This window comes from Sus scrofa, chromosome 3, assembly GCF_054392235.1.
Source record: "Sus scrofa isolate SSC_HxYL_T2T_F1_AM1 chromosome 3, Sscrofa_HxYL_maternal_Yorkshire_Landrace_v2.0, whole genome shotgun sequence".
Taxonomy (NCBI): Eukaryota; Metazoa; Chordata; class Mammalia; order Artiodactyla; family Suidae; genus Sus; species Sus scrofa.
This window is the reverse complement of record NC_139385.1, coordinates 16,456,048-16,468,470: the sequence shown is the minus strand read 5'-3', so window position 1 is coordinate 16,468,470 and position 12,423 is coordinate 16,456,048. Positions and strand designations below refer to the sequence as shown.

Below are 12,423 nucleotides of genomic sequence, written 5' to 3'. Positions count from 1 at the left end.
TGAATATTGTATTTTTTTGGAGCTCTGGTTCCTGTGAAACACCTCCAGTTAATGTTGCCTTTTGTTTCTTTTAGCAGTTAGGTTCATACCTCAAGTCTGTCTTGGCTTCCATGGCAAGGATTTCAGTATAAAAAGATTAGGTTTTAAAACCTTTGCTGTGCTTCTTTGGATCTTTTTTGCTTATAAAACTGGAGTTGTGGTTTAACTTGTTCACTTCTCAGGGTCTTTGCTGTGCTGCATTTCTTTGTTGTTTGGGGCTGTTCTGTACATGAACAGCTCAGGGGGAACCTAGGACTTGTGCTGATTGCTACTCAGATTTAGAGGACTCCTCTCTCTGGTTCTCCTCCCTGGGATTGCCCCTAGACTCTCTGGCCTGCATGTGCCCTTTTTTGGGTCTAGATTTCTCTCATTGCTTCAGCTGCCCAGGTGTGCATTTGTTACTGGTGCCATCTTGGGGCAAAGAAGGGAGGGAGAAAGGAAGAAAGGGGAGAAAAAGATAATCCTTGGCATTCTGGACCACATTCTGGCTCCCTTCCTGGCCACACCCACTGTCAGGGTTCCCAAAGGAGCTGCCCGCAAGTTGTGGGCTTTACCCAGATCGCCAGATCTCTGGGGCCCCTTTTCTCAATCTTCTGGCCAGAAAGATGGAGTTTCTCTTGGGGTTTTAACTGTCTGTGGAGCTACTGCCTTAGAGCAGCACTGCTAAGGGCGGTCCTGAGGATCAGGGCTTGTGAAAGAAAAAGGGAAAAGAAAGAAACTCACATCTATCCCCAGCAACAACTCTTTCTTTTTTTTGAGTTTTGTTTCCCTTCCCAATCCACCTACTTTTGTTTCCAGAGTCCAGACTTTTGCTTTTGTATTTTGTCCTGAGTTGGTTGTTGTTGTTGTTGTAAACAGCGGAAAGAGGTTTTAGTGGACTTGCCTACCACAAAAGTCCTAATAGTTGATTTTTAAGACCTCTTCTCAGCCGTTTGTCTGATATTTTGCTTCCCAGTTCCTTCAAGAAACCTACAAATATGAATTGCCTTGCAAGCTTACTCATGATTGGCTATAATCTATATAAATTTTAAAGCAGATTGTGATATTCATAGGTTTTTTTTTTTCCTCCTCTATTTGGCTGCTCCATGGAATATAGAAGTTCCTGGGCCAGGGACTGAATCCGAGCCTCAGCTGTGATGTGTGCCACAGCTGCAGCAATGCTGGATCCTTAACCCACTGTGTTAGGCTGGGGATCGAACCCATGCCTTGCAGTGGCCCAAGCCACTGTATAGACATCACTGATCCCACTGCACTACAGCAGGAATTCCCCAGAGGAGGATTTTTTTTTTTTTTTTTTTCTTTTTTGGTCACCCTGCAGCATATGGAGTCCCAGGGATCAGATCCGAGCTACAGTTGTGACCTGTGTCACAGCTGCTTCAATGCTGGATCCTTAACCCATTGTTTTGGGCTGGGGATCGAACCTGTGCCCTGGAGCTGTAGAGACGTCTCCCAATCCTGTTGCACCACAGCAGGAGCTCCCAGAGAAGGATTTTTATCAGATCCCTTTTTGCATTGTGATCATAAATTTGAGGGTTTGTGAAGTCCTTTTTTTTTCTTTTCTTTTTTTTTTTTTTTTTTTTTTTTTGGTCTTTTTGCCATTTTTTGGGCCACTCCCGTGACATATGGAGGTTCCAAGGCTAGGGGTCTAATTGGAGCTGTAGCTGCCAGCCTATGCCAGAGCAACGCAGGATCCGAGCCGCGTCTGCGACCTACACCGCAACTCATGGCAACGCTGGATCATTAACCCACTGAGCAAGGCCAGGGATCGAACCCACAAACTCATGGTTCCTAGTCCGATTCGTTAACCACTGCACCACGACGGGAACTCCTGTGAAGTCCTTTTTGACCCTTTTCTTTAAGTGTTTGATTCCTGGGACAGATGAACATGCCAGGGTTCTTTGGTGGGTTATATAGGTTCTGACTGTCAGAAGCAAAAGCTGCAGGCAGTGTTGTTCTGAAAACAACCGGTAGAGGGGACTGGTAGGCTTCTTTCACTGTCGCTGGGCCTGGCTCCTCTGGAAGGTTGCCAACTATTGCAGCCCATTGGAATTCATTTGGCCTCAGTGCCTGGTGACTCAGGGGGCTGCTTGCCATATGCTGTTAAGACCTGGATCATCTTGTGCTAGCCAGTACAGTTTCAGATGGGAGCCACATTTATAACAGAACCTGCTAATGTGTTCTTTCATTCTGATGTCTGACTATTCCCCTGATAGAGTTTCTCTCTACCATCCTCTCAGGAAGAGGAGATTCAGTATAATACCCTTAACTGGTCTGGCCCTAGTAATGCAAACTGGAGCTCCACTAATTTGCTAAAAACCTTCACTGGAGTCTTTGAGGATTTGGTAGGAACCATGTTTTATTTGCCTTTTAGCTTTATCCAGCAAAATGATAGTCTTGAGACTGTGCTGAAGTCCTGTGTCATTTTTACCTGTAGCACGTTAATTCCCACAAGGAATTTGGTACTCTAATCATTTTCATTTTTTGCCTAAGGCACTTGGTTCCTAAGAACTGCCGCCTGGAGTTCGTTTTGCGGCTCAGCAGTTAAGAACCTGACGTGGTATCTCTGAGGATGCGGGTTCGATCCCTGGCCTCGCTCAGTGGGTTAAGGGTCTGGCATTGCTACAAGCTGTGGTGTAGGTCACAGAGTGGCTCAGATCCCTCATTGCCGTGGCTGATGTGTAGACCAGCAGCTGTAGCTCCAGTTCAATCCCTAGCCTGGAACTTCCATATGCTGTGAGTGCAGCCCCTCAAAGAAAAAAACAACAAAACAAAAAAAGCTGCAGCCTGGCTTGCAGTCCCAGATCTTATCCTGAGATCTCCCTAAGATATACAGCTGTGTCTGCCAGGACTGGAAGGTCTCATCTTTGAGACCCAGCTTAGGTAGGTCTGTAAATAACCTTGGGTCCCCAAAAGAGATTCTTCTGTGCACAGATTACTCTTGGACTTTGGCACCATATTTGGGACTCTTATCTCTGGCGCCAGCAAAAGTCAGAGCAGATGGATGGGTTGAAGGTTTCCTTAATATCTGGAATGTGGTTACTTTGTCTGCTTAGAGAACATGGAAGCTTGCCCCTTACTCTCGCCTGCCCTGACAGTTGTCTCCCTCTAGAACTTCTGCAAGTCAGTGCTTCTCTAGCTCTTTGTTTAATTTATTTTTCAGATCACACTTATCTCATGCCATCTTAGTCATAGGTGTTGCAGGTACAAAGATGAATAGATACAGTGTAAGTGCTATGGCAGTGGGGACGAATTAGACACTAAAGTGTCAGAATTTGAGTGTATCATTTTGTCAGTAGGAAGTGACGCTGGGTTTTCATATAGAGTCAGCCAGAGACAGGTGAGCATTCGCTTTCTAATAAGCAAAGGGAGCATGAAGTGCTAGGGCCTGGAATCTGGAAGTATCTGATGTTTTCCTATATAGAGCTTGTGGTTTCATTCAATTGGGAAATGCGTGGTTAGGGAATGTGAGGACATATGAACCTAGGGAGACTGACAAAGACCAGATTTCAATGGCTTCTGGAGGTTGAACTGAGGAAATTAAAGTTTATACCAAAAACTGTGAGGACAGTGAGAAGATAGATAAGCAGGATAATGAGATGATCAGATTTTCATCTTTTAAAAGATACCTTAGGATTTCCCGCTGTGGCACAGTGGGTTAAGAATCCAGTTGCAGTGGCTTGGGTTGCTGTGGAGGTGCGGGTTCAATCCCCACCCTGACACAGTGGGTTAGAGGATCTGGCATTGCTACAGCTGCGGCTCTGATTCAGTCCCTGGTCCAGGAACTTCCTTGTGCCACAGTTGTGGCCATTAGAAAAAAAAAATAGCCGCAACTTCACTTGTTAGAATGAAGATAGATTGAAAAAGTCTTTGAGTTCAGAGGCCTTTGTCCTCTAACCAAGAAGAATTGAAGTGGCTTGTAGAAATGGTGGGGGGAGGAGACAGACATCATGAAAGAAGTATAATCAGTAATTCTTGGTGCCTTAATATGGGGCAGTGGGTGAGAGGGAGGAGTCGGGGTGACGCAGTTTTCTGGCCTGTGTGTTTAGCTTTTTACCGAAATGGGATGTACAGAGAGAGGAGCTGGCTTGTTCGGAACGGTAGTTAGATCGCTTTGGGGTGTGTTGAGTTTGAAATGTGTCTGAGATCTTTTGGTGGCAATTGGTTACAGAGGTCTGGAGCTCAGCTCACACAGCTTGAAAACATGGATTCCTTGGATGGAAGATGGCACCATGGAATCTTAGAGAGGCAAGCAGAAGAGAAAACCTAGGAAGAGGTAGGAGGGAATAGTCAGGAAGATAGGAGAAGCAGGAAGGAATGGTGTTGTGGAAGCCGCAGGGGGAAGTGGTTTTAAGGAGGGAGTGATGAGCAATGTCAGGTCTCGCAGAGACAGGGGAGGGCAGGACAGAGAAGCATGGAGTCCTTTAACGAGAACAGTCTTGGTGATCACTTGGGGCAGAAGCTAAAGTGCAGTGAGTTGAGAGGTGAAGGGGAGAAAGTAGAGATGATAAAAATAAGCTTGGTTATGAATCCTGGTGGGGGTGGGGATGTTTCTAGCCCCTGCCCCCAAACCTGGCACCTGCAGCAGTGTGGTTCTGTGACTTCTTTTCAGCAGGGCTCAGCTCCTGGAGTGCAGAGCAGAGGGCTTGCTTGGTTGGTTTGACACCCAGGTTGGGTTTTTCAGGGAGCCGCTGTTAATGTTTTCGTCGATAAAAGACGTACAAGATCGTTTTTGCACTGCAGACACTTCTCCAGCAGTTCACAGCCAGGCAGGGTAATGACTATTCTGTGAACTGGTTCTGTTGCTTTGATTGATTTGTAGCTGAGATGCTCATTTATTCAGCCATGTCTTTCCTCTGTTCCCGCTTTTTATTTTTATTCATAGTGTTGGATGGTGATGGTTAAGAGAAATAATTTTGTCTTGAGGGAGGGTCTATATTTCCGACTCGGTTGGGCCCACAAGCTGCTTGCTGCTCTTATCGCAGGTCTCCTCCATACTCAGGTCTCTGCAGCTCCTAGTCCTGTAACCCTCTTCACATCCAGACCTCTCCGATGGTGACCTCACTTCGGCTTCGCTGAGAAGACTATCCAAAATGAACTCCTTTCCCTTCACGTCTCCTCACATTTGCCTTTTTTTCCCCCACATTGCTGTGATCTCAGTGGAACATGAACCCTTTTACTGGAACTTCGAACCGTGGGGTTTTTTTTGAGGGTCTTTCCCTTTCTCCTGTAATTTTAGCCTCTCCAACTGCTTGTCTCTTTAGCAACAGACATGCTTCAGTTTCCCTCCAGAACCTGCCCTCCTCAGGCCATAACTGAGGCCTTTTTACTTCAGTCAAGAGATTATTTCTGTCCATGACACTGAACCGAACTGGACCTGCAGCCACCATGAACAGCAAAGGTCAGCGTCCACCACAGCAGACCTACTCTGCCAGCCTCCCGGGCGTTCAGTGTACACATGGATCTTGCATCTTCCTCAGGTCCCACACTATCTTGATGCTTCGCCTGCCTGCTCGGAGGGCTGTCGTCTGAGCCTTGTGCCCTCGCCTTGTCCCCACCATGTCAGCTGCTCTTCCTGGCACCTCACAGTATCTTCCCATGGCCCAGTCTGTGGCTGTTAGCACTTTAGGTTCCACAGTCCCCATAGCTTAATGTGTGGTTGTTCCCATCTCTCCAGCTGGTTCGGCAGTGCTGGTGGTGCAAGGAGGGTGTGATGCAGGTCCAGATTCGGAGCTGAGGCTACTGCTGGCAGCGTTCCTCTCCACCCCAGGGTGTCCTCCCAGCACTGCTCAGCGTGCAGTCATGCAGGGAGCCATTGTGTTACAACTCAGCAGAAGGGAAGCCTCATGGGTGACTCACATGGTGGCTTCAGCATCCAGTGAGGAACCAAATGCACCTCTGTGCCAGGAAAGACATCACATAGCTTCTCACATTAACCTGAAGTGGTGGCTTAGGCATACATTGTTGGGATGGCTTTCTGGTGCCCAAACTGTCAGTCACTTTTCATACCTAATAAGTAGCCACATACGTGGTGGTAGCAGTGCCTCCCTAGAGCATTTCGATGCAGGAGAGGTATCCGTTCATAAAATGAATGTGGGTGAAGCAGCCCTAAGGATCTTCCTTTAGTCCCTCTGGAGTAATTCTGTCCCATATGGGTCTTTGCTTTTAGTAATACAGCCTCAGATTAGGTTTGGAGAGAGCTTTGATCATCTAATTAAAGTTGCCAAATTATTCTGATTGGTCTTTAATCTCCTGTAAGCCTTTGATATCTATTACTTGTTATAAAGGAAACATGTTGGTTGTCTGCTTTTTCCCTTCTGCCCTTTGCTCTGTATCCCACCCTCAGCCCTAGTTTCCCGTTCCCTCCCACCAGTCTCTGTTGACTCGGTGGTGCAGGACAGAAAGCCACGCAGACCCATTTCCTTCTCTCCCAGCTGTCATCTTTTAACTGTCTTTCACGAGGATCCTCTTAGACCCGCTCTGCCAGAGCACAAACCCCAGTACTTCTGCTCTGGCTCTTCGTAGGCAGAAATGGAGAGTGCCTTTGGACCCTCCTTAAAGGTCTCTCTTTATACATGAACCAAACCCAAATTTGTTTTGGTACCAGAAAAACTGGACTTTTTCTGATATCCAAGGATATCAACACAAACTATACAGAAAACAGTTTAAAATATGAGGGGCAGTGATGTGGTTGCCTTTCAAAAGCCTCATGACTTTAGAGCAAAATTAAGGGGAATTTTTAGATCACAAATTGGTTACCATTGATTGTCAGAGTGCCTGATGCAGGCGCTCATGGCTCCCGAGAATTCCTGTGCTGGGTTAATGGGGTCCTTGTGAACGCCCCACTCCAAAATGACTTGAGTTCTGTGAAATCTAATCAGGCCTAAGAACATTTTGGGATCCTTAATCTTTTGGGATTTTTGTTTTCTGAAATTGAACTACTGTCATTCCACTGAACCACTTGCCCAGGCCACCAGTGCCCGCCTTTTTGGGAAATCCAGCACCTTCTCCACTATCAACCTACTTCCCTGTCTTCAGCATTTGGCACTGTTGATGATACCCTCTGTCCTGAACTTTTCCTTTCTTGGTTTCCATCACATCACTCTCCTGGGTTCCCTTTTTCTCTCTTCACTCCTTTCTCCTTTGCTACCTTTTCTCCCGGCCCCTCGAATGGAGGTGTTTTGTGGTTTTCTGTCCTGCTTCTTCACTTCCTCTGCAGCTGGTCTCTCAATGCTGATGTCCACTCCTGTGGTTTCACATTACTCTTTGATAATAAATCCAGCTCTGGTCTTTTTCTTTTCTTTAGTTCTAGACAGAACCAGAACTGGACAGACTGTTTAACAGAGACTTCTTCGTTGTTGTTTCAAAAGTACCACAAACTCAAATTCAAATTTCAGTAAATACCTTTTTTCCAAACAGACTAAACATCTGACATTAAACCTCAATTCTGCCCTTTCCTTCACTCTACCCCCCACCCAATCTAGTTGTCAGGTCCTGTTGACTAGACCTGAGAGTGACCGGGAACATTTGATAGGTCCAAACTGGTTGCCATCCCTGCTGCTGACGCCCTAGTTCACAGCTTTTGTTTTCTCTCACCTGGAAGTGCTTCCATTTCACAGGTTTTCCACCCCAGCAAGGTGTTCAGTCCTTTCCTTGGTTGCTCTTCTGTGTCTACAAAGTAACATGCAGCCTCTCGGGAGTCACGGCCCTTAGTGGTGGTGTTCCATGTGACTCATTCAACCTTGTGTTCCACAGCCTTTCTAGCAGCCATTTCCTAAAACTCCATGAATTTTTAGTTCTTCTGGGAGTTTACTTGTGCTGTTTGTGCCCTGACTGCCCATTTCTCTCATCCTTTTCCCCTAGAAAATCCTTAAAGGGCCCAGTGCAAGAGTCGTCTTCTTTATGATGCCTTCCTCTTTTAGCCTAGAGTAAATGTTTGGGGGATTATGAGGAGTTGAACTTAACTACAGCTGCCTTAGTAGTGACTGCTGTTTGTGGAGAAATGACAGGGTCAGTCGTCACTGTGCACACTGTGAATACGAGAAGCATGTGGCTGGAGGATTCGAGCTTTGATGGCAAGAGTCCCAGCGCCGCCATTTACTAGCTGTGTAGCCTTGGGCACATTATTTATTTACCACCTTAGCATCAAGTCTGAGGTAAGTGTGCCTGCCATATGGAAAGTAAGTAACAAGTGGTAGCTGCCACCACTATAAATGGCAAGATTTTCATCCTTCATAACCTCCTTGTAAGATAGCTAAGTCATTCGTGTTGGGCAGGTGATGAAACCAAGGCTTAGGGAGAAGTGGGGACCTGGCACTGCTTCCCTGGACCTGGCGATGGGAATGGTGGTTTATTCTTCTCTTTATTCCAGCATATGTTTAAGCTCACTAAATATTGAATTGATTTGAAAGGTGAATTACCACCCGCTCAGGGGTGAGTCTTTCTTTCAAGTCCTGTCGTCTTTGAGAATCCACACATCTCAACCTCCCTTTCAGCAGTGAGCTGTATATTGTCTTGTGACAGACAATAATTAGTATCTTCAACTGTTACTTAAATCTTTTGGGGAGTTCCCTTCATGGCTCAGCGGTTAATGAACCCGACTAGAATCCATGAGGATGTGGGTTCTATCCCTGGCCTGGCTCAGGGTTAAGGATTCAGCGTTGCCCAGCTTAGGAACTTCCAATATGCCACAGGTGCAGTCCTAAAGAGCAAAAAAAAAAAAAAAAAAAAAAATTTTGTTAAAGTTTGCTTGTATTTGTCTTCTTTCCCCAACTGGATTGTAAACTCCTTGAGGACATAAGACTTTGTCTTATACTACTGTGTATTAACTCCCATCCCCTTAAGAGTCTTTGTTTTTGTTTAGTAAGATAACAGGTCAGGTCAAATCTGAGTAACATTTAATCTTAGTCTCAAGAAAGAATTCTAAGCGATGACCAACCAAGATTATTTTGTTAATCTTTACTTTCTATTATTTGGATTAAGAAAGCATTATTTTATTTATTTCCAAATAAAATTTATAAAAAAACCCTGTGCTTTCTGCTGCATTTCTTACAGTCCAAGCCTCTGTACCCTTAGCCTCTGTGCCAGTACACATTTGTGTCCTTGAGTAAGAGTCACTGACATAGGACTCTCCTGCTCCCATTCTTTCATTTTACGACCGAAGAAACTGAGGGCCACCTTCCAAGTTGTTCTTCCATGTGTTATCTGACCAAGTGTTCTCTAAATGGCTTGGTCAGGACTTGAGATCCTTAGGGGTATGAGAGTTTTAAATGCTCTGTGCTTTTCTTTTGACAGAGCTGAAAAGCTTCAGCTGCTGAATCACAGACCTATGACTGCTGTTGAGATCCAGCTGGTACGTGAAGGAGGCTTGAACTTGGGCGGGTTGGTTTCTGGGTCTCAGAGGGAGAAAGGGTCATAAGGGCTGAGCACAGAGCAGCCAGGAACAGCCATTACTTGAAAAGACTGCCAGACCTCCCGTTTTATAAGTGAAAGGAGACTTCACCAGTTTGATCCTAGTTAGTACGGACTTGGGGACAGGACGAGACTGGAGAAAATGGAATTCTTTTTGTAGAGTTTGGGGCTCTGACTTGGCAGCTCTTTGTCTCCCCAGTGTCCTAGGCCATTCCGTAGGAGTTCTTTATTGCCAGCCAGATGCTGCATGAAAACATTAGATTCAGCGTGACTCTGGTGGAGTTCTCTCCCCCACTCCCACCCTCCAACCCTTCCCATATCTTCTCTTGGTTAATGGAGCATATGCGTACTTCCTCACAAGCTCACCCTCTGGACCCAGTCTCCCAAGCTTGGGTCCCGGAGGTCAGTCCCTTCCTGTTCTCTCCCAGTGGGTCAATCCCAGGTTCTGCTGCTTCTGTTTCCTCTTGCCCTCTCTTTCTCCCTCCTGCATTGCATTGATTTCTGTCACCATTTCTCAGCTCGGCCCTTGGAGTTGTCCTCTCGCTGTCCTCCCTGCCTCCAGTCCAGCCCCCTCCTGTCCATCTTCTACGCCACAATCATAGTTTACTTTCTAAAACTGTACATTTGATGGTCTTGTTTCCCTGCATAAAACCATTCAGTGGAACCTCAGCACTTGCAAGGTCTAAACTGCAATCATAGCGTAAGGCTTTAGAACTGGGGAAGCCAGCGTAGAAGGCAAAGATTGTATACGGAGAAAGTGAAAATGGGAACCGGCAGCACACACCAAGTGGTTGCTGTATTGGCATCTGCTGCCTGTGGCATTTTCATTGGTAAGCTACAAATATTAGGCAGGCCTTCCAACTACCAGTAAAAAACTTTGGCTGGAGAATTAAGATGGAGAATAAAGCAGTCTCCAAAGTCAGTTTTAGAAGTATTTAGCTTTGTCAAATTTCCTTCAGAAAAATGTGGAAGAAAATGGCCAAAAATACTCCTGATATTTAGAATTGCTAAAAAAAAAAAAGAAAAGAAAAAAGAAAGAAAGAAACCCCAAACCCTTAGAATTCCCATGTGGTTCAGCAGATTAAGTATCTGGCATTGTCACCACAGCGGCTCAGGTCGCTGCTGTGGCACAAGTTCATTCCCTGGCTCAGGAACTTCCACGTGCCATAGGTGCAGCCAAAAACCAAAAACAACCTTTTTTGAAAGGGTTGTGTGGTATTTAATGTTTGACTAAAGCTTGTCTTCTCATTGTTTCTGCTCTTCAAAATGCACCTAAAATTAAATTAGAAAAATTCCTTCCATAAAGGGTGCCTTCTGGGGGAACAGCCCTTTAGGCTAAATAGAGGTCGTTTTTTTTTTTATACCCTCATTATTCTGATGCTTTCAACTGTGTTGGAGATTGAGCTTAGAAAAGAGGAAAAAAAAAAACAAACAAAACAGCAAGAAACTAATCCCTGTCCCTCTGGGTTAAAGATCACATGTCGTGTCTCCTCCACCTTTAATCAGCAACATATGTTATGCGTGGCTTAATGACAGATGGAGAGAAGAGATGGGGAGGATTAGTGTCCCAGAGCCTGTAGAAAGCCTTCATTACTTGGTAAGATTAGCTGCTATTATGACTGCCTGCTGTGTGCCAGACTTGGTGCCAGGGGCTTTGTGTATGTCACCTGTGATGCCCTCGCCGTAATCTTGGCTAGCGAGTGGCCGAGTGGGTCTGATTCAGAAGCCTTGCTCTGTTTCTCCAGGCCGTGTGTTTTTGGCATGGCATCCCCTCAGACTCTGTACGCGCTTCTCCTTTCACAGGTAGGTAGGTGGGCCTTCAGAAAAACCACGTGTGTTGTTGTCCAGCAATGGGACCATTTGGGGCCAGATTTTTTTTCCCAGCCTGGGATTTGGCTGCGAAGGGTAGCAAAGCATTTACCAAGGTTTGTGGAAGTGTCTCTTCTCATCAGAAAGGGATAAGAAATGAGGTTTTCGCTAGAGTAGAAAGCGCAGAGGACCTGAGAATTCATTCCCCTGCATTAACCCGACAGCCATTATTCTCCCTGGATCCAAAAGTCATCCCAACATAGCAGGTGTCAGGGTTCAGTTCAGGAGGCTGAAGCTTCTCTCTCTCAGTTATGCCTCGGCTGTGGCCCGTTGTGGTCCTCACATCCACGGCTGGCTGCCGGCTGTGCGTGAGGAAGCTACCCAGCTGTGGGAGTGGCGCCATGCCCTGCCACGCGTTCACTTGGGACCCGTGGCCTGAGGACAGGTCCGTGAACCCTGTGACCTCACAGGCCGCTGTCCTGAACCAATACTGTTGTCTGTGCCTGTTATAATTTAATGATTATGAAAAGGCTTGCATTGTATAGTTGATGGCTTATAAGATGCTATCGTGTGTTCTCCTTTGGTCCTTACTATAGGCATTACTTTTGTTTTACTTTAGAGAACACTGAGATTTATAGAGGTTGAGTGAACTGTTCTGTGTCAGAGAGCTAGAAGTCTCGGTTGCTATGAGATTTTGAGTTGTTTTGAGGAAAGTAGAAGGTTAGGCTTGGCAGCTTAGAGTGAGAAACAGCAGTTTTTGGAGTATAGCAGCCCAGTCTGACGGCCCCTGGGCACCAATATAATTTTTGTAAATGATAAAAAAAAATGTGTCTTTCATGTTGACTTGTCTGCAAATACTTTGTATTTTTACATTTCTTTAACTCTTACATTCTGAACGACTTGAACCCTTTGATGTTTGGGAAAGTTGAGATGATGCTTTGCATTTCTTTATCTGGGTTCTGTTTCTTCTGTGTTGGAAAGAAAAGGTGAGGAGTAATGTAATTATTTACTCTAGTGATCCAGAGGGGTTAGTAAGTTTTTGGTTTCTGCAAGTTTCTTTGAGTATATTTCATTGTGTTTAATGCAGCTCAGGTTTTCATCCTTTGACTGGGAAAGAGAGTTTCCTGACTCTAATTGTCTCCGAAGGTTGATTGCTGATAAAAACTT

At 45.6% G+C, this 12,423-nt stretch overlaps 1 protein-coding gene and 1 pseudogene across 4 annotated transcripts in view; both read left to right on the top strand.

Moving 5' to 3' along the window:
- Nucleotides 1-12,423, top strand: part of CRCP (CGRP receptor component) — a 37,549-nt gene that overhangs the window by 20,722 nt on the left and 4,404 nt on the right. For 2 of the 4 annotated variants that reach the window (XM_021086359.2, XM_085016971.1), the window contains exon 5: nucleotides 9,331-9,388. The exons of 1 other annotated variant lie outside the window; for it this stretch is intronic. In XM_021086359.2, coding sequence (XP_020942018.1) covers nucleotides 9,331-9,388 — 58 coding nt within the window. Of the gene's footprint in view, nucleotides 1-9,330; nucleotides 10,593-12,423 lie in introns of all 4 variants that reach the window. One more of the 4 variants, XR_014840329.1, reaches the window with a different exon arrangement.
- On the top strand, nucleotides 5,265-6,029 carry LOC146404429 (DAZ-associated protein 2 pseudogene; annotated as a pseudogene).